Consider the following 22,004-nt stretch of genomic DNA (forward strand, 5'->3'; position numbering starts at 1 on the left):
CAGTTTGGGAGGTTGTTTGCTCACGGTTGTGTTCTAAATGCAGGTTCACTGTAAATCAAATCTGATCAAACCACACGCACACAGCCCTGATGAAGCAGATAAAACTTTTGAGTGTTAAACTCCTAATGAATAATACCCGAGCATGTGCTTTCTTCCAAACATCAACTTTGACTCTTTGGCTTATTTACTCATGGACATTTGATATTAATGAGAAATACTTAAGATTTATAACCAGGTTTTCAGGGACTTTAAAACATCCCAACCATAGAGAGATGTAAGTGTTTCAGAATCACCGGGGTTAAGATATAACCTACACCATATAAGCAGTGTTTGGTTTCTTGATCAACAGCTTTGCACAGAGTTCGGTCAGGTCTGTCCATTTGGCTGCAGCAGTCTGATGTTGACACTGACTGTTGCCAGACTCACATAACCTTGTGATCCCATGTGAACCTCAACAGCCTGATGAAACTGTATTGGTGGCCTGTGTCTTCCTCCTACAGACAGGTGCCCAAATGTACTGTAGATAATGCAGTAAAGGTAACTTTATCCACACACAAGACCTGAAAACCTTGAAAGTCTGATATACTATAACTCTGGACCCAGGTTCAACTATCCTTCATACTCTCTCCTGGCTCAATCCTCTGCAGACACGCTTGAGATGACTTCATCAGTTAAACCATCTTAGCACACTTGGCAAGAGCCTCGACTTAAACATTGCGTCTTCAGATGTGTTGTGACAAACACTGACAGGGAATCCTTGGTAATGAAGACAGGCAAAACTTGCCTGTGATTGGGACAATGATTTGCAAATCCATGACTGCCTAAACTTAATTCAAATGACAAATCAGATGGTTTCAAGGTAAGAGTGTAGTGAATGTGTCACCTCATCAACATGAGGTATATGGACTGAGGTTTGAATAACCTTTCTCCCACTCCCGGAATGACAGGGTCTTTCTGACGTTCAAACTATCTGCTGCCTTAAGTTGCACAACTCTCCTGCTGAAACAGCGTTAAAGTTGAAGGTTGACTTGGCTTAAAATATCCGCCTCGCTGCTGTCACAGCCCTCAGGCACACCATGTCGTAAATTTATCCTACTTATGTGTTTGTAACAAATTTTCAGCATAACAACATTACTCTAATTCCTGGAAATGTTGCTTGCTATAAGTATCATCATTATTACTTCTACAGCTATGTTGCAAGTACTATTAAATTTGCTACTTGTAGCCTACTGCATTCATGATTGTATATAAATTGGTTCTGGTTAAAAGTTGTTTTCATCTTTATAGATTCCTCATCAAGAAAATAATAAGCAAGCTGAATGAACTTAAATGAATTAAAATATTTTTGTAAAGATAGATGTGAGTTAATTTAAATTCAGATAAATCATGATTCTTTATAGGATTTGTTTTTGTTTTTTTTTAACAATAATAACCTTGTAACCTAATCAACAGCCTACACAGAATTCTGAAAAATCTCTTATTACTTACAGTACAGCCCATGACTTAAAACCAATAAAAAACCCTGCTACAATACTGCTTGAAACTATGTCGTTTAAAATTCCTATTTCTAATCATCATTTAATGGAAAAATAAGGCAAACATGGATTTTTTTTGTTGTTGTTGTTGTGTTTAGTTTGTGTGTCTATGTAAACTACCATGCACATTACTCTTTGCACATATCAAGACCTTCAGAGAATTATTGGAAACAATAAAACAGCCTCATTGATAAGGACACTCCGGGCTCCGGCTCCGGCTCTTCTATAACTGAGTGACTACATCGGCAGACCAGAGCTCAGCGGTCGGACCTGCGCATCCACTTGTTGAGTTCACAACAGTTCACCGTCGCTCTATTTAAAGAGGCAACAACATGGCACACGGACTGGTCAGACGGGAGTCGGTGGAAACGGAGATGGACAAGTCCGAAGACAAAAGAAAAACCTTCATTTACACCAAGAAGAGAGGCTACGATGTTACCCGAAACCCCCACCTGAACAAGGTGAGTGTGGAGACACAGTTGTTTCAGTTTTCAGCTTGTTTCTGTGAACAAGGTTGACAAGCTAGCTGCTGCCTTCACGCGCTGTGGGAAATATTTCAATTCTGATAGAGCAGCAACGACCAACCTGGGTCAACATGACCGAGATGCTCTGTTATATCATAATTCACGAGGTTTTGCAGACTTTTAGGGGTTGGAGATGCTCAACCAGTCATTGTTTATAGGCCTACAACAACGCTGCGCTAATGACTGTAGTGGTTAATGTCAAAGATTAACACCTACGTTAGCTTACTAAGGTGTTAAATTGTGCTACACATTCAATGACGTTCGTCTTCTACTCACTATATAGCAAGCATCAAACACATTTAAGATATGAGGTATGTATTTGCTAGTGTAACACCTGCACAAGTAGATTTTTTACACATATGTTGGGCATGTTTCTATTTTTGATATCTGGTGCCCTGTCGGAGCCCTCGAGGAGCACCTGAACGCAACATTAGCCAGGAGGTTTAAGTATCCGCTTTAGACGCGGGTTATATTTAGATTTAAAGAGACCAAATGCTGTGGTAACACAGAGCCCTTTGGTAAGAATATTGCCCTGTCACGTATTGCTGTATGAAGGCTGATGCGTGTGCTGGAAGTGCATTATTGACACAATGAACGGCGTCTCAGGCCCTTCTTCTACCAGTAAGCGCTGCGTGATTCAGCATATTGTGACAAGCTGCTGTGAGCTCACTGTGGAACCTGATATGTCAAGTAAATTGACTACCGCCCCTACAAACCCCTTGAAATATTTAAGATTAATGCTTGTTGTGGATTGAGAAACACTGTTGGAAGTCCCTTAATTATGCAACACATTGTGCTGAGCAGCTTCCTTGTAGATCATGAGTTATTGTGATGACTCTGCATGTTCTTATTGTGGGCGGAAGGCCTATTATTGTAGTCTGCTGAAATTTCTGACATGCTTCCTCTGACCAGCCCTTGCTGTTGAATTCACACCATGTATACTATTCCCCCCTACTTTAAACACGTCCTTAACAAAAGGGCCTCTGGCAGCCTTTGAGCCTTTCCAGTGTTTTCTCTTGGTTTGTGTGTTGGGGTGGGGCCCCAGAGGTCAAACTGTGGTGACCGCGTCTCTGTCCATGGTGCTGACTGACCATCAAAACAACTGACTGAATTCAGGGCCACTCTTATGTCAAGTGTACTCTGACGCTCTTTGCCAAAAGTCAAGACAAATTTTAGAGCATTTGAACGGGCTTTTTTTCTCCTCTGAGCTGTCATTGGCAAAGTATGTTTCATTTATGGAATCTGCAGCAAAACGTAACCTGTGTAATCTCTAAGCTAGTCTGGTTCATTTCACTGTGAAACCTCAGATACAATAGCCCGAATCACTATGTTTTTTAGTTTAAAAGCTGCTCCAGTCTGATAAAGGACTGCAGTCAGTTTGCAACAGTTGAAGCAGCTGCCAGCCTGGGTGGTGTCGACAGTGAGCTGATGAGTGAGACAGTGGAGTTCAAACAGGCCAGTGTCTGTGGACTGCAGGGTGGGGAGCTGGTGGTTGCACAGAGACCTGTTTGTTAGGCAAGTTAATGACTACACTCCTGAGACTGCCACATACTGCACATGAACCCGGTGCGTTTGTTTTCATGTTAGAGCACCCTTTGTAATCTAGGTGTGCTCAACCAGAGACACAAATGTTGTGGGGGTTTTTTTTTTTGAGAGAGAGAGATGGCCTTAAAGGGATAGTAAGTGATTGTAATCAAACATTTTTCGTTACATTCAGTGAATATTTCCTCACGGTTTGCTAGCTCTCTTGTGTGTGCTCTGAAAAAGAAATCTGGTGTCCCTACACATCCCTGGCTCTGTAAATGGAAAACAAAGAAAGTGGTGTGGAACTTGCCACACAACATTGTTCCAGCCCATCAGCCGTGTTTTCTAACATTTAGAAAACTATATAAATCAGACTGTCACTTAGAAAATGGGCATGCTGTATCACACTTAGCAGGAAGTTAGTTTGGTTATATTAAAGGAGGAAAACAAAAGCAGGGTCTGTTTTTTGCATAAATAGAGCAATGTCCCCTCTGTGACATCAAGTACTATGGTTCATGGAAAATTTGGAGACTCACTAGCACGAAGGTAAAAGTTATTTAACAATGACAAATTGTTTTACCTACAAACGTGAAGACTGACAGTATTACATACCATGGTGGACATTAGCCTACCCATGAAATGTAAATACATGCAAAGTAGTCTGTTTGACTGATGCAGTACAAAGTCTTACTTTAAATTTTATATTAGCTGCCAGCCTGTGCATTCTCCTCTCCACTATTTCCAATTTGGGTTGCAGATGTCTTGGTTATAAATGATGCACTGGTGTCATCCGCCAGGAAGATCTGAATTTCCGCGTTGGAGATTTATTTTTTTATGTTCATCCATGTGATTTTGACAGTGGACTGAGATTATGAGAGGTTAAATGTGATCTCTGTCGCATCTTGTCAACGCTCTTTGTCTAGGGAATTTGTACCTCATTTACATCAGTGCCCGGATTCATCAAGCTGCATGAAACCCCTATCCAATCTTTCACAATCTCTCTGAGCCTCTTTTGTCTTTTTTTGACACTACAGACATCTGTAAAGGAAAAAAAAAAACTGGTGACGTTTACTAGTACGTGCTAACTTAGCAACACGGTTGTTAACAAGAGTGACTAAACATGGCAGACTGCCTTAACTTAAACAAATGTAGATACATTTCACCAAAGTCATCCAAACAACTGTGCCATATTGACATCAGGGAACTGTGAAGTGGACTGAGAATGCTGACCCATCAAATTCTGTGACCTGTAATAGTGCAACTACGATTTTACCTTCAGGGGACATTAGGTCCATCGTGCATGCCATTTATTAAGTTGATATTTGCTGAATGATAAATAGAATTAATTGTATTTTCATTGCGTTGTTTTTTAACTACACAACAAACGACACAAAAACATTTTGATATGAGATTTGTAAGGATTCAGATTTGATAAGCGGATTTGGAACTGAATTCAGATTTGATAATGCCATTGATCCCTATTAGTGCAGCTTGCTACTTGTTAACTTTAATCAAGTATCATTTAGCACGGCCACAGGATACACCAAGTATCTGCGCAGAGGTCTGTTCACCAGACCCGACACCTAGCTTTCTTGAATTTGTCGTACTTTTTGGTAATTATGCTTTCTGAATGAGTCAGTGTCATATATATCGCCACCAATTGACCCGACCAGCAAGACGCTTCAGGTTAGAAGTCTTGCCATGGCTTGGTGGGGGAGGGGCTCTGTTGATACCAGCCATTGAGTTGCCATCTTGAAAATCCCCTTTGATTTTCTGTTGATGAAATCTGAGTTTGTTCTTTTTCTGTAATTTTTGCCTTATTCAGATAGTGTCTTCTAAAAATCAATCAATCAATCTGGGGCCTGTGGCTTCAGCGCTTAAACCTGCCCCAGTAAGCTGTTTGTTTACATCTCAATTTACACCTTGGGGCCTTGAATGCACCCATTGTACAAGAGGGCTCTTAAAGAGGGCTAGTTAGGTTGACCTAAATTCATGTGAAAGCATGACCACTTAGGATCTTGCCCCAATCATTCAAATCTAGAGCCTTTAATGGAAGATTGAAGATGTTTAAATTAAAAGTGTCGCAGATAGACAGAAATATAATTTTAATCACAGTTTCAGACCTGTTTGTCTTCTTTCTTGCTGTTTTTCACTTGGTCCATTTCCTTACTTTTTCTTTTGAGTGATGTTAAGAGTGAACGTTACGAGAGCCACGGGTTCTTTGTTCTTCAGTTTACAAGGAGGCTTTTCTTCTCCCTTTTTTAAAGCTGGCCATCCTAAATGAGCTCACAATTTGTTTTGGAAAAAAGTATGGTTTAATAAGATTAATTACTTAAGTACAAAAACGTTCAGCAACAAGGATCTGAGGAGCCTGCATGTACTCAGCGAGGCCATTAAGAAAGACGAGGGGAAATTTCTAAAACCATGACTTTTGTTTTTTTCCTAAAGAAAAGTAACTTTTTAAATTTTTTTTATTTATATTGATAAAAGAATAAGTCTGGCTTACACCACCATTTTAAATTAAATTACCTTAGGTTGATTAGAGGGGGTGTCAAAATACAAACGAGTTGAGCAGGCGTTTAGCTTATCTTGGTTGGTAATTGCATCTGATCAACCTGACCCAAAACACAGACTCTCACAAACACACACAGGTTGGAGTCATGGCAGAAAAAAAAAAAAGGTTTCTTATACAGCTAGGTGAACCATCCACTGTCGGCTTCATACATGAACCGGGGCGAGGAAATTGGAGGAGAAGGTAGGAAATGACTGTTAAATCGTGTTAGTGGCCAGGCACAGGCGGGCTTCTGTGGCTCAGGCAGTGGCATATTGTTGCCCTCCGTCTGATTTCAGCGAGCCCTGGGGATGAGGTGTGTTTACCTCCCTCAGCTGGCCCACTTCCCCTCTAACAGGACCCAGTCACAGCACAGCCTGCTAATTGATGCTGAGGGATGCGGTGCTGAAAGCAGCCTGTCCTCACATTGACAGGCTTCGATTTCCTTTTTAATTTCTCCACTCACACTTTTACCCACAGAGCTGATACATGCACCACACACACACACACACACACACACACTCTTACCCACAGAGCTGATACATGCACCACACACACACACACACACAGCTTCACCTTACTCTTTCGTTAACACGCCCTTCTCCCTCTCCAGAGGTGGAACCGGATATTATAGGTGTGGTGTGTGTGTGTGTGCTCTCACTGTGCAATAGAAGAGATGAAGTGGGTTGCGAGGCACAGAAAGGGTTCTCTGTGCGGAGGAAGAGAGTGCTGGCCACGCTCCACAGACGTTCTCTGTCTCTCTGCTTGATCACACATTAATGAGGCATCTGTGTGAATTTCGGACCTCAGTGCGTCTCTCTGACGCTGGTTCCGCCTGCCTCGGCCTTGAATAACAACAACAACAACAACAACCCCCTTAAAAATGCTCTTAGCACCCAATCAGGGATGCTGTTTCACCTCAAACACTAAACTGAGCTGCCGGTGTGTCAGCGGCCAACAGATGCCCATTCACTGGCTCTGTACTGTAGGTGAAGGTGCTGTAACAAGTGCAGTCAGTCATAGAGGTGGGAGAGAATGAGAACTGCAGCTCCTGTCTGATTGTTGACCTGTTTCACAGCAACCGGCTGGCAGGTACATTTTACCTGTTTGCACCAAAATCTCAAACATGACAATAATGAATCGTAGTCTCACAAAGACCTGCGTTCAAATAGGCCAACAGTAGGCCCCATGAGTGAGAAATGGTTCTGTCATTCAAGCTTTTAGTGCGAAATCCCAGGAAAACTCACATTGATCCCCTTGATTAAACAGTAATGTTTTGTTTATTGAGGTTTTTAAAATAACTAGCATTATGCTTCATTTGAGCCCACGAATGCCGAATAAAGTGGAGAGTCTGTGCCCAGACAGCTCTGCAATTGGATGCCCCATTTGTAACCACAGACTCCACATATGACATTGCAAGATGGCCCATCAGATGAAAGACTAAAATTAAGAATCTCTGTTCTTGGCGAGTGCTGAACAAGAGTGTATCTGATTGGGCATTGAGGATGTGCTGGTATGCCAAATGGCGATGGTCCTGATAACCCTCTGTAGCAACTGGAAGTAATTAGCCTTTCGTGTTAGATTTACTGTGGTTTGGCTGCTACACTCATCATCTTTTGCTCCCAGAAATGTTTATTTTTTTTCCTCGCCAGGTTTGCATTTTCCTTTTTAACCGAGAACAACATAAATACATTTTAGCAACAAACAAACAAATGGCGACAAATATGCCTTGCTTTTAAGTCCTGAAGTGGAAATATATGTGGCTCTCTGAATCTCTCTCTTTTGGGTATGAGTAATGCTTTGGTGGTTGCTGCACAGCGACTGATCTGCTGAGTTTTCCATGTGAAAAATAATTTTCTCCAGCCAGTCTGTGACTCTATCAAGGCCTGATAACAGTGTATGCACTCTAATAGAATTATGTCAAAATTGGTAAAAGGTGCCAGTGAAAAACAGCTTGAAGACCTGGGGCTGACTTTAGTCAATGCAGTCTGGAGCTCTGATTCCCACTGAGTCACCATGTCGGCATGACACGAGGACAAAGTTTGTTTTCTGCACAGTCAAGACTTATAAAAGCTTTGTGCTGACAGTTTTCTGTGTTGGTGAATCATTACAGCAAAGCTTTGTTTGTGCTGCTAGCCAACGTTCCCATGGACCTCTGTAATCTTTCTGAATTTATCATTCTCTCAGCTTTCTGGCCCCTATCCATCGTATGATCAACATTTGACATCCCAAGGAAAATGCTCTGATGGATATTTGTGATGATAGAGCAGTGGTTTTAAAGTAAATAATTGCTCAGTTATTTCTTGACTTGATAAGAAGTAAACAACGAACCTCTAATGATGCTAATGCTCACAAATGTCAAGTTTTACCCCATGAGTATTAAAACACTTGCTCTCTTAGAGAGTTGGATGAGAAGACTGATACCACGTCAAGTCTGGAAAGTAAATAGGAAGCTAAAGTCAGTGTGCGATTTGCTTAGCTTAGCTTAACATAAAGACTGGAAGCGGGGACAGCCGGTTGCCTGGTAACCTCATGGTGACAACAAGACATTTTGGATTTAGTCTGAAACAAACAAATGAGACGTCACATGTTAATTTATAAGCTTTTGAGGTTCAGGCCGGCAGTTTTAGCCACACTAGCGGTCAGTCAGTCAGTCACTGAAACATCTCAACAGGTATTTGATGGACTGCCATGAAGTTTTGTGCAGACATTAATGTTCTTCCAGAGGATGAAGCCAGCTGACTTTAGTGGTCCTTTTTTTCCTCTTGCACCACCATGAAGTTGACACTTCTGGTTTGAGTGAAATTTCTTGACAAATATTGGATGGATTGTATTAAATTTCCCCCTTCCCCACAAAACAGTTGTAATAATTTTGAGGGTTAAAATGTTATGTATATACTGTAGAGTATTTGCTACATCCAAAACTAATGACATTCCCATCAGCCTCAGCTGTACCTTGTGTTAGTTATCAAATGCTAGCCTGCTGATACACTAAACTAAGATGGTGACCACGGTAAACATGTCTGCTAAACATCAGCATGTTAACATTGTCACTGTGTGTATGTTAGCATGCTGATGTTAGCATTTAGACTGTTGTTTTTATCTTTGAAAAGAGCCCGGCTAGCAGTTACCCCCTGCTTACTGTCCCTATGCTAAGCTAAGCTAATCGGCTCTTGACTCTAGTTTCATATTTAGCACGCACACACACACAGTGGCATCCATCTTCTCGTCTCACACTCGGTGACTGTGATGGCAATTCGAGTTTTCAAATAAACAACTCAGGCAAACACTTGCAGGGCTCTCAAGATTTATCAAAAGTTTGGAGTGAGATAAGGCATGTTAGAGATGGAGCCTCTCAAATATTTGCAGCAGCTGCCCCTCTGCCCCAGCCAATTCTCTCAAGTTTTTACTAGCAGTTAAATTTTACCTATAGTTCATGATTGACCTGAACTAATAAAAAACATAACAATAGGTAAATCTGATAAGACAATTTTATATAAAATACAAATGTATCAAAACTAAAAAGAAATTTGTGTGTAGCAGTGCTGTACACATAGGCCTACAGTGGGATGGCAGAACTTGCCATATGCATGCCAAGCTGTGTGTGTGAGTAGGCTACACATTTCAGCTTATGAATAGTGTTTTGTGTTGTAATTGTTTGTTGCACATTTTCATTTCTTGATGACAGGGGTAGGGGGCTCCCACTTGAAGCACTGTGCCTCAAGGCCAGACATTTACACCATCATGATGGATGAAAGCGCTCTGTCCAGAGCCCAAATATAGAAAAACATCTCTAGTCCTTTCCTTAGTTTCAGGTAGCCAAAGCTAAGCCCAGTGGTGGACAGTAACAAAGCAGTACTGTACATAAGTACACAAGGTATTTGTACTGAACTTGAGTATTTTCTTTTCATGCGCACTTTCTACTTCTACTTCACCACTCACCACATCTCAAAGGGAAATATTGTATGATTAATACATAAGAAAAATAATACTTTATTGCAGTCTGATAAAAATAGTTCAACCTCAACCAACTCCTCTAATGCATGAGGAATAATAATCTAATGATGTATAATAGTACACAATCATAGGGGACATTTTTCTCTTTGCTTTGATTAAGCTTCTTTTATTTTTGAAAGGCTACTTCTAAATTTTCCAGCTTATAGCCTACTTACATACTTTTACTTAACTTTTTCAAAGCAGTATTTGAGTATTTTTACAGTGAGGTATTGGTACTTTTAATTTTTTTTAAAGGATCTGAATAGCCCTAAGTTACTTTGTTCACCACTGGCTAAAAAAGCCAAAGCTTCTGGTTACAAAGAGGTTGGAGAGTTTTTGACTGCATCATCAATAATAATTTAGCTCCCCAACATCAGCTGCTCTCAATATCTTTGATCACGGGCAAGTGATTTTGTCCAGGAATCGTAAAATCAAAATGCAAAATAAATTGCAAGCGCATCCATGTTGCCTGGTAATGAACGTGCTTGCAGCGTTGATCGCGGAATTCACCCGGAAACAACACATTTTAATTTCTAATTTCTGGCTACAGAGAAAGCTATGAAATCGGTACAAATCATCGTCCACTAATTGAATATAGCAGGACAACTTCGAGGACGTTCTTTCTTTACTTACTTGTCAGTGTAAGAAATACAAGGTGTGGCGTGTGAGCGTGAAATGCGTGTCTCTTGTGGTGAATGCGTGAGACTTGAGAGCCCTGCATTTGTCTTTCTGTGAATTTTATTCAAGTCTTCTGCAGATGCAGAAGGAACTTACTGGGACACACGCATCAGAGTATCATCCAAGTGAGCGGCAGTGTCTCAGCACGTGCAACTTTTATCCTAATCTCAGGGTCAGCACTATCTCGCCACTGGAACATGTTGTCTTTAAGAGGTCCTCTGGAGGACACTCACACTAAATCTATCGTAAAGACATTCATGCCCTGGTACAGCCAGGTATATGTTGTAAAACAATAAAAAAACATGACCCCCTGGATACATTTGTAAAGCATCACATACATTTACCTCCCATTGACCCCTTACCTGATAAACCAGAGGCCCTCTGTGAGTAACGTTAATTACATGACTGTATTTGGAGATGGTACAAAGGAAAGAAACATCTGTCAAAATATTCCTTTAAATTTCACCAAACTGCATACAACTTTCAAACCTTTATTCAAGACCTTTAAAATATTTAAAGAATTATGTTAATGTTTTCCAAAGACCGTCCCACAGAGGATTCTGACATCCCTTCACTGTGTGTGTGTGTTGCAGGTTGTTTAGAGGTGGGTGACAGTGGTTGTGTGAGGAACTCCATGATGATGTCTGTCAGATTACAAGCCTTCGTTTAACTGAGCGGTAAAAATGGGACAAAGCTTTCTCTGTTGAGACATCATTCAGAGCAGCTGCACTTGTCAGCCCCCCCCAGAAGGTGTACTGCAGAACTCCTTGGATGTGTGTAAAATGTGTGTGGTGTGTGGAGAGGGGGGGTTGCCCCAGGTGTGGCCATATGTTTCGGGTTGATCGCACGCATTGCTGGGGACAAGACATTCCTCCGATGGACTGGAGTGGATCGGCCAGACAGAAAGACAGTGAACCCTCGTTCCTCTTTAGTAACCAACCCCAACTTGAGCTTTACACATGCACAAACGTGTAGATACGCACGCACACACACACACACACACACATACTGACATGACGTTTTATAAATCAGTTTAAATAGGTTTTTAACCTGCACCCCCATAAGTGCTTTTATCAATGTTTTCTTCAGGGTTGCCTCGAATAAACTGAGTGTAATATGATCGGACTGTCCATTCTACTGTCTCTGCGTACACACACACACACACACTTGTGATGTTGTGTTTATTCAGCAGCAGGTCCTTCTGCCTCTTCAGCTCACTTTTGTGTGTTTTGTAAGATGGTCCTCATTCATGTGAGGACAACGGAGAAGCCATTAGCTTGTCCCAGACAGAGAGAGAGGGAGACAGTCTGAGCCTCATCACCTTCTTATGAAGCTCATCTCAAGCATCCCACCTCTTTCAGCCCCTCCTTTTCTTTTCCCCCTCCTCTTCTCTTCAATGCTGCTTTTGTCTCATTATATTAGAGTGGTGGGGGTCTTGTCCTGTCTTAACAAAGAGAGCAACAATTTAAAGCTAGTATTTTGTACTACATAGAGGATATGTGAACATTACGTAAACATGTTTTTCCCAAGGCCATCAGGCTGTCATTGAGACTGATCTTGCGCTGATTGCGGCTCCATAAAAATGACGAGGAGGTTAATGGACTGTGTACTCTGTCAGAGTTTAAACTGCTCCACGAAAGAGGACTGGTTTGCAGACAGTTATGAGACAGGAGTCGATGGGACAAATGTCTTTTTGATAAACTGTGTGAACTTATTGTCCCTTTAGCCAGATTGCAAACTGACAGTTGGCTCCCTAGAGTTTGTTTCCCACTTCAGTAACTTTTGATTGAAGTGAAACAAAAATGGTGGAGGTGAGGTAAATGGCCTATTACAGAGAAAATGGAAAGAATCTATGAGAGTTATTGTGACTCACTCCCACTAGCCCAGCTAGCACAGTAGTTCACAAACTAGATTACTTACTTGAGTTGTCCCTAGATCAAGCTTCTAAACACTTCATATTCTTTAAGTTAAAACACTCCCTACTACTATCACTCTCCTGAGCCCAAATACTCCATGAGCTACAGCCTTACCACTGAAAGTGTTGTGACCGTTTTCTGTGTTTTAAGAGCAGTGATGTTTGTTTTGTGAAGAGACAAGTTCCTTTCTTGCACATTTTTACTATGTGGGTGTATCTGAAGAAGAAATTTCTGTCATCACACAGTTCAGTGGGGCCCTTAAACCCCTCAGCTTGACACATTCACTTCTTAGTACAGAGGGTGCACCTCCCTTAGTGAAGTCACAGAGGTGAGCAGAGTAATATCCTCGTTTTCCCTTCAGGGTATTGACTACAGTATTAAACAGTTGTTCTGACACATCCTCTGAAACTGGTTTGGCTCTCTGTGGGACCACAAAGGGATTCATTAGCGATTTCCTGTGCTTTTAAGGGTGGGTTCACACCAACCTTGGGTTTTGTTTGGGTTGGTGTGAACGGCAGACTTAAACTCTGGTTCGGACCAAACAACCGTGCTCTGGTGGCCTCGGACCGCTGTTAAGTGAACTCTGGAGCGGTTAACTTCTTGCGTGATCGCCATTGGAACTAATCAGAGAAAGCATATGTGTCATTTTAAATAGTACTTATTTATTATTGCTGTCACTATTCAAGGTTTTGTTGGAGTTATTCTTAATATTTAATATTCATCAGAATATGTTTTATTTATTAAGTAGGTTTTTCACTGTTTCCCAATTTGCCTTGGTGTTTGGTACATACGATAAACACAAATAGGAAATAAAAAGAGGCAAAGTACTGCAACAGTCAAGAACATAAATAAAACTTACAATAAAAATATGAAAAAGATACTTTAAAAAAGACCATTACAACAAATACTTACAATGTATAGTAATATTCATCCTTAATGACAACGTAACCCCTGATATTTTGAACTTTGTATGTAAGTAGCATGTAGGACCATATATGCATTAATTTAAAGAGGAACATATGCATTATGTAAACAGCCTGCATTTATCTTTTACTAGCCTATTTGCAGGGGCTAAATTTCAGATGTTTGTTTGCAATTGTGGTCCACTTATTTCACTGGTCCACTGTGTAAAGAAAATGCAAACAAGTCGTGGTATGATCTGTGAGAAGACTGTCGGTGCATAGTTTCCTCATGGAAATGCCTGCACTATTCAATTGTTGAATTATTTAATACCAGCTGTTCATACGCGTGACCCTCTAAAGCAGGGGTATTCAATTAGAATTCAAAGAGGTCCAGTTAGACTTGCGTTATAATTCAGTACAATAACGTAGAGTTGTATCAACATATGTTTTTAGTCAACAACGGACTGTCATTATGTCAGTTTTCACATCAAACTGGAGGGATAATACATAATAACTACTCTAATAATAAATTCTAAATTTAAGTAAACTAAAATAAAGTGCCAAATTTTTTGAAAACATTTAATAAAAAGTGTAGCTTGAAGTGATAAAGTGTAGTCTTAACCAATTATAATAATAAACACTCACCACATCATAACAAATGAACAGCTGTAATGCCTCCTCTTCTCTTTCATTCCCTCTTACAGAGCTACCACTGCTACTTTCTCTTGTTCAGTGAGAAACGTGAGCTCTAGTTTCTCCTGCCAGCTAGGATTGGAGTTCTATGAGAGATTCTGGTTTTGAACTGCCCATTAAAAGCCATGTAAAATATCTTTTCCCTTTCGTCTCCTCAATTCGTGTGTGTTTCCAAAACGTCTCTGGTGAATCTCAGGGACTTGACTCGCAAGCATCGAAATGCACAGATTTGATTGGCTGAGCAGCGTCACATGAGACGATTGGAGCACATATGATTGGTCTGTGAGTTTCCTGGTCCGCTAAACTAGTACAGTAAATACTAGAAAAGCTGCGCGGGTTAAAATAGAAACGCTCCGTCACGCGGTAGTAAGTCTCAATAATAAATCGGCTGCAGGTCGGCGGTCCGGAGAGGACTGAGGCTGGGTCCAGATCCGGACCGCGGTCCACCTATTAGTGACCTCTGCTCTAAAGTGTGACAATATGCGCTCCAGACCAACATGAACAGAACCTGGCGGTGCTCCATGATGCACGATTTCCAGTTAGAAATGTGGTGGGTTTGTTTTCTCCCCCCCACCCCCAAACTATATGAAAACAGTTCAGCCAGTGGACACAGCAAGTAAAGACATCTGTTATATCACTGTAGCTTTGTTTGCTTGTTGTTTATGTACTTGTTTAAGCCACAAAGATTTTGCTTTATGTTGTGCTCTTGTGTTTAAACTATTAGACTCTCAACATAAATTGATTGCTACAGAAAAAGGGAAGTATTTAGACAAAAAAAAAGAATCACATTTGTACAGTATGTGTTTTCATGAGAACAGAGTTCTCACCTGTAAAGTTAGACATGGCTGTCGAGGCTCGTACTGTTGCCAGAGCATGGCCAATGAATGCTGATGCACCACAAGCCAAAAGGCTTCACAGAGTTGGACACTTTCCCGGCAACACTCAGGCTCCTATGGGACCTGGACTGTGGAGCATGAAAAAGTTTGCCTCAAGGGGATTGGATGCGTTTGAAGAACCCTACATGTCCGCTACCTCCACCCACTCAAGGTTGCCCTCCCTAAGTCAACAGCGGCTCGGTTTTCAAGGCTGGTTCGACCAACAAACGTGTCTGTACATTCACAAGTTGACACCTCCTGATTTAAAGAGCCCTGTGCTTGCATATTTGGTCAGGATAAGGAATTTAAGACTCTCCTTTTGGTCAGCCTCAGAGCTCAGGGTTACTAGTTGGGGATCATGACTCATGAAAGGGAGAAGTAAATTAGAGGCAGAGTTGCTGTCTGCTCTCTAATTGAAGATTTGGACAATCAATGTGCTGTTGTAGTCCATCTTGAAACCTTTTGTAATTGATGCCAAAGCACACAAAACTTTAAACACTGTTTCTGGGGTCATAATTTGTTGTAACGCCAAGATTGTTTCTCTCACCAGTATGTCCTGCCATGTTCATGGAAAGAAAAACAAAAAAAGTGAAATATTGCTAATTAATACAAAAATGCTGTCAAATATAATTAGAGTACAGTAAAACAGGCAAAAATTTGTCTAAAATAAGACAACATATGGTCAAAATATACAAAACAGTGCCTTTTAATGTAAGTTACACAATATCTCTGGAAACTGATTTACTTTAGTTCTTCCTACTGCTAAACACATCACATTACTACACATACACAGAAGAAATTAACATTGTTACAACACACAGTTACTGAATTTCAAGAGTCTGCACTGGCTGTCTTTAACCCAACAATTACTGGATATGTGGTTCTATTTTGTATTGGCTTAGCCCTCTAAGGCCATCGCTATTGGGTTTACCACCTACGCGCGCCTGCGCGGCACTGATAAATTTTGTCTACGCCAACCCACAGCGTGGGCCTCTCCTATGTCTGCACTTTGTATTCAACAGTGAGACCCAGCCTTCGGCTCCCATTTTTCTTCAGCACTGAGCTGTCTAAAGAGCATTCTAAAAAGCAGAAGATACGAAGAGAGAAAAGAAAAGCGATGTCTGCTAGCAAGCTTACCGGCCCAGGGCGAGGCGCCGCTCCTTCCATACGGGTGTGCGGCGTCTACCACACGGGCTACATGATGCGTAGGGATCTCCATCCCCACTGCGAGGCCGAGGTGCACACCAGCCGAGCACTCACTCCCGGCACACAATTCCCGTTCTGCTCCCTTCTCACGTCCGATGAGCGGCAGTGTCGGGCAGATAATTTCATCATTCCGCAGGAGGAGGTGTGGAAGCTCACCCACTCCTTGGATGAAGCCCTCATTCACGGGTCTCCCAGCGGCTCCCCGTTTTCCCTGGCCCCGGTGATTGCTGGGACCCCGACCCCGAGGTAGCCTTCTCCGGCGAGGTTTCCGTTCCGCTGTCGGCCTCCACTTCCCTGCCTTCCATCGGCTGTCTCATCAGAGACCTTCCTGCCATCATCCAGAGAGCAGCCGCCACTGTCAGCTTTCTGTTCCCCCAGCCCAAGAGCTCTCTCCTCCGGATGAGATGGCAGGTGTTCTCGCTCTTAGCCAGCGGGACCTGGTCTGGCCGCGCTTCCCTCCCATCCGGCGGTACCAGGAAGGTGCTGCCTTGGACCCGAAGACTCTGCGGGCTCCTGTTTCCACCTACATCCCCAACACCAAGGTGGAAGGCTTCTCGGACCAGGGTTTCAGCCCGGTCCCTCCGCTGGAGCCCAACCTCACGGTGTTCTTCGGTGTAAAGCCAGCTCAGGCGGCAACAGCACGGTGCCCCCTTCTGGCTTCTTCTCCCCGCCTCCTAAGCAGCGGCGCCCTGCCGTCCCCGTTTTGGCTAGCGTTTGCTCGCTCCCCTCGGCTACGAGGGACAGCAACACACCTAGTTGTCAGGCTGACTCACACATACTCGCCATGCAGGGCGGTGCGTCCCCGCGCATGTTGGTGCCCAGCCTCCCCTGTGGCCCATGGGTAATGGGTGGTTTTCCTCCACCTGCGACGGCGGTAGGGGCAGCAGAGTGGCTACACGTCATAGCCACCAGAGGCCCTCATCAGCAGGTCCGACCATGCTTGCCTTCCCCCCTCCCCCCTTTGCCGGGATATTGGAGACAGTTCTCACCTCTCCGGCTCAGATCGCCTCTCTCTAGGCAGAGCTCCTGGAGAAGCAGGTTATCTCTACAGTACCTCTGGGGAGGAAAACCAGTGGTTCTATTCCCGTTATTTCTTGGTCAAGAAAAAGACGGGGGGGATGAGACCCATCTCGGATCTGTCACTATTCAACAAAGCGATTATGGACAGACCTTTTCGCATGTTGACGGTGAAGCAGGTGCTGGAGTGTGTGTGCCATGGGGACTGGCTGACCTCTATCGACCTGAAGGATGCGTATTTTCACGTTCCCGTCATCCCAGCATACAGGAAGTTCTTCCGGAGCGTCCAGTATCAGTACAACCGCCTGCCGTTCAGTTACCCTCTGGCTCCACGCTTCTTCTCCAAGTGCGTCAAGACGGCATTGGAGCCGCTGTGGCGGGTGGGCATCAGAGTCCTGTTTTACCTGGACGACCTGCCGCTGTTGGCACGGTCCCTGGACGAGGCGTTTGTGCAGATTGCCAAGCGTGTTGCACACCTGTCTCGCCTGGGTTTCACGGTGAACTGGAAAAATAGCGTTCCCTTTCTGTCCCAGACACTCACCTACCTGGGCATGGTGCTGGATTCCTGCATCCTGAGAGCACGGCTCTCCTAGGAGTGCATGGATGCACTGATAGAGCTGTTCCGCAAAGGGTGGTGAGGGCGCTTTCAGTCATGAGGCTCCTGGGCCTAATGTCAGCAGCTCACGTGGTGGTCCCCCTGGACCTCCTGCGCCTGGTTGCCATTCCTCTGTCTGTGGGTTTAGCCTACTGGCGAGACCCCCTCTCTCTGTCAGTCGGGGTCCGCCTGGGCAGGGCTACGTCCCATATCTCGGTCTTCACATACGCCTCCCTGATGGCTGGGGCGGGTCCTGCCGCTCTCAGGTCTGCCGCTCCACAGTGGGATTTGGCGAGACCTGCCTCTCGCAGCCTGCTGCTCCTCAGTGGGATTTGGCGATATTTTTAGGTGCCCTGAACCAAGCCCCTTTCGAGCCCTTGGAGACTGCTGACCATGTCTTACCTCCTCTGCACAGTGCGCGCGCTGTCCTGCACGGCAACTTGTTCACAGCCGTTCATGCTGTTCACAGCGCCTGTTTGTGCACTACAGGGAATAGTCCAAGGGGCTTCCCTGGTTGCCGCAGCGCCTGTCTCGCTGGCTGTGGCTCACAGTGCAGGACCCCCCATCCCGTCCCCGGCCTTTTACGCATGGGTCGGTTCTCTGCCTTCCCATGTTGCGCCATTGGTGACTGTACACACGGCGACACCAATGCCATGGGCTGCGGGGGATTGGGTGGTTATGTTGGTTCTGGGCAGGTGGGTCTGTACTTGGTGGTATGCGATGGCCTTAGAGGGTGAAGCCTATACGAAATAGAACGATAGTTACGTATTGTAACTGCAGATTCTATGGGTCTAGGCGCAGCCCTCTTAGCAGTGGCCCTCACTGGGCCTTGGTTCTCACTGCTGAACAAAAGGTACTATGGGAGCTGAAGGCTGGGTCTCACTGTTGTGTATACGCAAGATGCGGACGCAGGAGAGGCCCATGCTGTGGGTGGGTGTAGAAAGTCTATCAGTGCCGCGCAGGCGCGCATAAACCCAGTTGCGATGGCCTTAAATGGCTGTGCCTATCCTCAGAGAAACTGGAGTTACAATATGTACAGTGGGGGAAATAAGTATCTGACCCCTTGCAATAAGATAACAAGCAGCAACCACTTTGTACATTTGACAGAATATTCCCTTTACAAAAGAGAAAAGTAGATTAATAAAATTATCTTCTCTTTTCCAGTTCCTCCCAAAACGTGTTAACCACAAAGCAGGACTGCAATAGCAGGGAATTAGTTTTTTTCTGTCACCTTTCCCCTTTTTTCTGACCTTGTTACACTAGTTTAAAGGGATAGTTTGTGTATTTTGAAGTGAAGTTTTATGAGGTACTTATCCATAGTCAGTGTATTCCCTACAGGTGGTCAATTTGCCACCAGTTTGAAGAAACACACAGGAGTCAATGCACTGCTGTGGATGTGGGCAACAAAATATTTTTATTTTAGCTGCATTAAAAAAATAATCTCTGTTTAAGTGTACACTATATAAAGAATTTTTTCACAGCTTTACCTCACTGTCAGACCTTTACCTCTTTCTTTGCCACTAACCTAGAGTTCACATATTCCTACATGTAAACTCAACTGCGCCGTGCACTGTATTACACCACAGATCAGTGTTCAGGATCAGTGGCAAAACTGGGGAAAAACACAAGCATGCACCATGTTTGAAATCTTTAGAAAGGTGAAGTTTGACTTCAGTCTGATCTAACAACTTTCTGTCCCAAACAGCTGATCTGTGTTGTAATACAGTGCATGGCTTATAGGGGGTCAAGCTCTTATTCTAAATCAAACATGAAATTGAACTCAAAAAGCCAGCACACATACATTTCTGCCTTGATTGCAACTCATTTTGTTGTGAACATGCTCCTAACTAACAGCATTATTAGCACAGTGCAGAAATGTTGATATAGAAAACACTAATTATCTTTCTGATTAATGAAACAAAGTGCCATAGTCTTTGGCCTTCTAATGACTGTATTTGTTTAGGAAAGAGTCCACATAGGGGCCTTACACGGCACATTTATTGTGAGGCATTCATTGGGAAAAGCTTCGTCAGCCTGTAAGATCCTGAGAAGAAATGGATTGGAGCGGATGTGTGCTTGTTTTCTTCCTCCTGAGAGGAAGGGATGGATTTAAAGAGCTTTCTTCACAGGGCAATCCACTTAAACTCTGCTGTGGCTGCCATTTTAGCAGGAAACTCAGGAAAGGATGGAGGGCATGTGGCCTTTTGCTGAGAAAATCTATTTGGATACAACAGGGCAACCTGGTGAGAGTTTACAAAAAAACCTGACTAGTCTTTTAGCTTCATATTCAGTCCTAATAAGGCAGACCATTCTGCTACAAGCAGGAAGCTTCCTCGTCTTTCTCTTATTTTGTTTAGTAATAGAGTTCATGATAATTTACATTCAAGTTCGTTTTGTTTTATTCCATGTAATTTTCCTGCAAACCTTTTGCTGAACTTTGCCTTTATCTTTTATTAAGAAGTGGATTGAGATCAGCCATTGTAAGATATCTACTTTGACAAAGCCTGAGTTTTGTTAATAAGTACAAAAAAAATTACAATACTAACTTGGAGAATATTTGTTGAACTCATTGGCCATTGTACAGTCTGTACATTGAAGTGTTGTTTCTGTTCTGCTCTACAAATTATTAACTCTCTTATAGTTTCTTTGTGTGTTTCATGAGACATTCCTGGGCCATTTATGGGAGATGGACAGATAGCAAATTTATAGATTAGACGTGGACTATAAATTCTAACCTTCCTGTAGCAAACTGCTTAAAATACCAGCTAACAGGCTCAAATAGACAAATGATTTACTGTAGATAATGGGAATTTTTAAACCCAGTTCCACTTTTTGGGCCCTGTAGTGCATGGTCTAAAGTGCATGGTGCAAGTGCTAGTTAGCAGCGCATTGTCATGTGGATGAGCGAGGGACAGGGGTGGAAATTAACTTTTTAGCTCACCTGCCAAGGTGGCTGGTAGATGAGAAAATCCGATCAAATATATTTTTTACCAGCCAAAATAATAACTTGCCTTTTGTGTCACATATACTGTACATTTGTTTCAGTCCTTTCAATTGAGATAATAAGGTATTGTGTCAAATACAAAGAGGCCAGAGTGAAATTTTAAGCGAAATTATATTATTGCTATTAAATATAATATTATTATTATTATCTGGTTTCAGGAAGTACCACAGCACTGAGACTGCGCTGCTTAAAGTCACCAATGACCTTTTAATGTCTGCTGATGAAGGCATGTGCTCAGTCCTGGTACTCCTGAACCTTAGTGCTGCTTTTGACACCATTGATCACAACATCATGTTAGACAGACTGAGGCACTGGGTGGGGATCTCTGGTACTGCCCCAGAATGGTTTTCATCCTACCTGTCAAATAGGTTTGATAGTTTTGCGTGTCTGTAAACAACTATGTCTCTTCGTTCTGTCCAGTTAAATATGGTGTGCCTCAGGGGTCGGTCTTAGGACCCATTTTGTTTTCCTTGTATCTGCTTCCCCTTGGACATATTATCCATAAACATGGCATTTCTTTTCATATTTATGCTGATGACACACAAATATACTTGCCCGTCAGATCCACAGACCCTGGAATGCTGAGTTCACTTAACAACTGCCTTTGTGAAGATAAAAAATGGATGTCAAATAATTTCCTCCAGCTGAACTTGGACAAAACAGAAATCCTGGTCATCGGGTCCCAGCAGATGCCATCTGCTGGTTCCCTAGTAAATCACATTAAGCCTGTGGCAAAGAACCTTGGTGTTTGGTTTGATAGTAATTTAAATATCGAGCAGCACACCACAAAGCTTGTTCAATCATGTTTTTATCAACTTAGAAATATTGCAAAAATTCGATCTTTGTTAACTTTTAAGGACACCGAGACCATTTTACACGCATTCATCTCATCACGCCTGGATTATTGCAACAGCCTTTTCACCTGTTTAACCCAAAAATCTATTGATCGACTCCGGACTGTCCAGAACTCAGCTGCCAGGCTTTTAAC

The 22,004-nt window shown here is 42.9% G+C and overlaps 1 protein-coding gene across 1 annotated transcript in view; it reads left to right on the forward strand.

Moving 5' to 3' along the window:
• Positions 1-1,785: 1,785 nt before the first annotated feature.
• The window catches only part of me1 (malic enzyme 1, NADP(+)-dependent, cytosolic), an 88,585-nt gene continuing 68,366 nt past the window's right edge, over positions 1,786-22,004 (forward strand). Inside the window, exon 1 of the mRNA XM_046045109.1 lies at positions 1,786-1,996. Coding sequence (XP_045901065.1) covers positions 1,868-1,996 — 129 coding nt within the window. The 5' untranslated portion in view covers positions 1,786-1,867. The remainder of the gene's footprint in view (positions 1,997-22,004) is intronic.

This window comes from Micropterus dolomieu, linkage group LG03, assembly GCF_021292245.1.
Source record: "Micropterus dolomieu isolate WLL.071019.BEF.003 ecotype Adirondacks linkage group LG03, ASM2129224v1, whole genome shotgun sequence".
Taxonomy (NCBI): Eukaryota; Metazoa; Chordata; class Actinopteri; order Centrarchiformes; family Centrarchidae; genus Micropterus; species Micropterus dolomieu.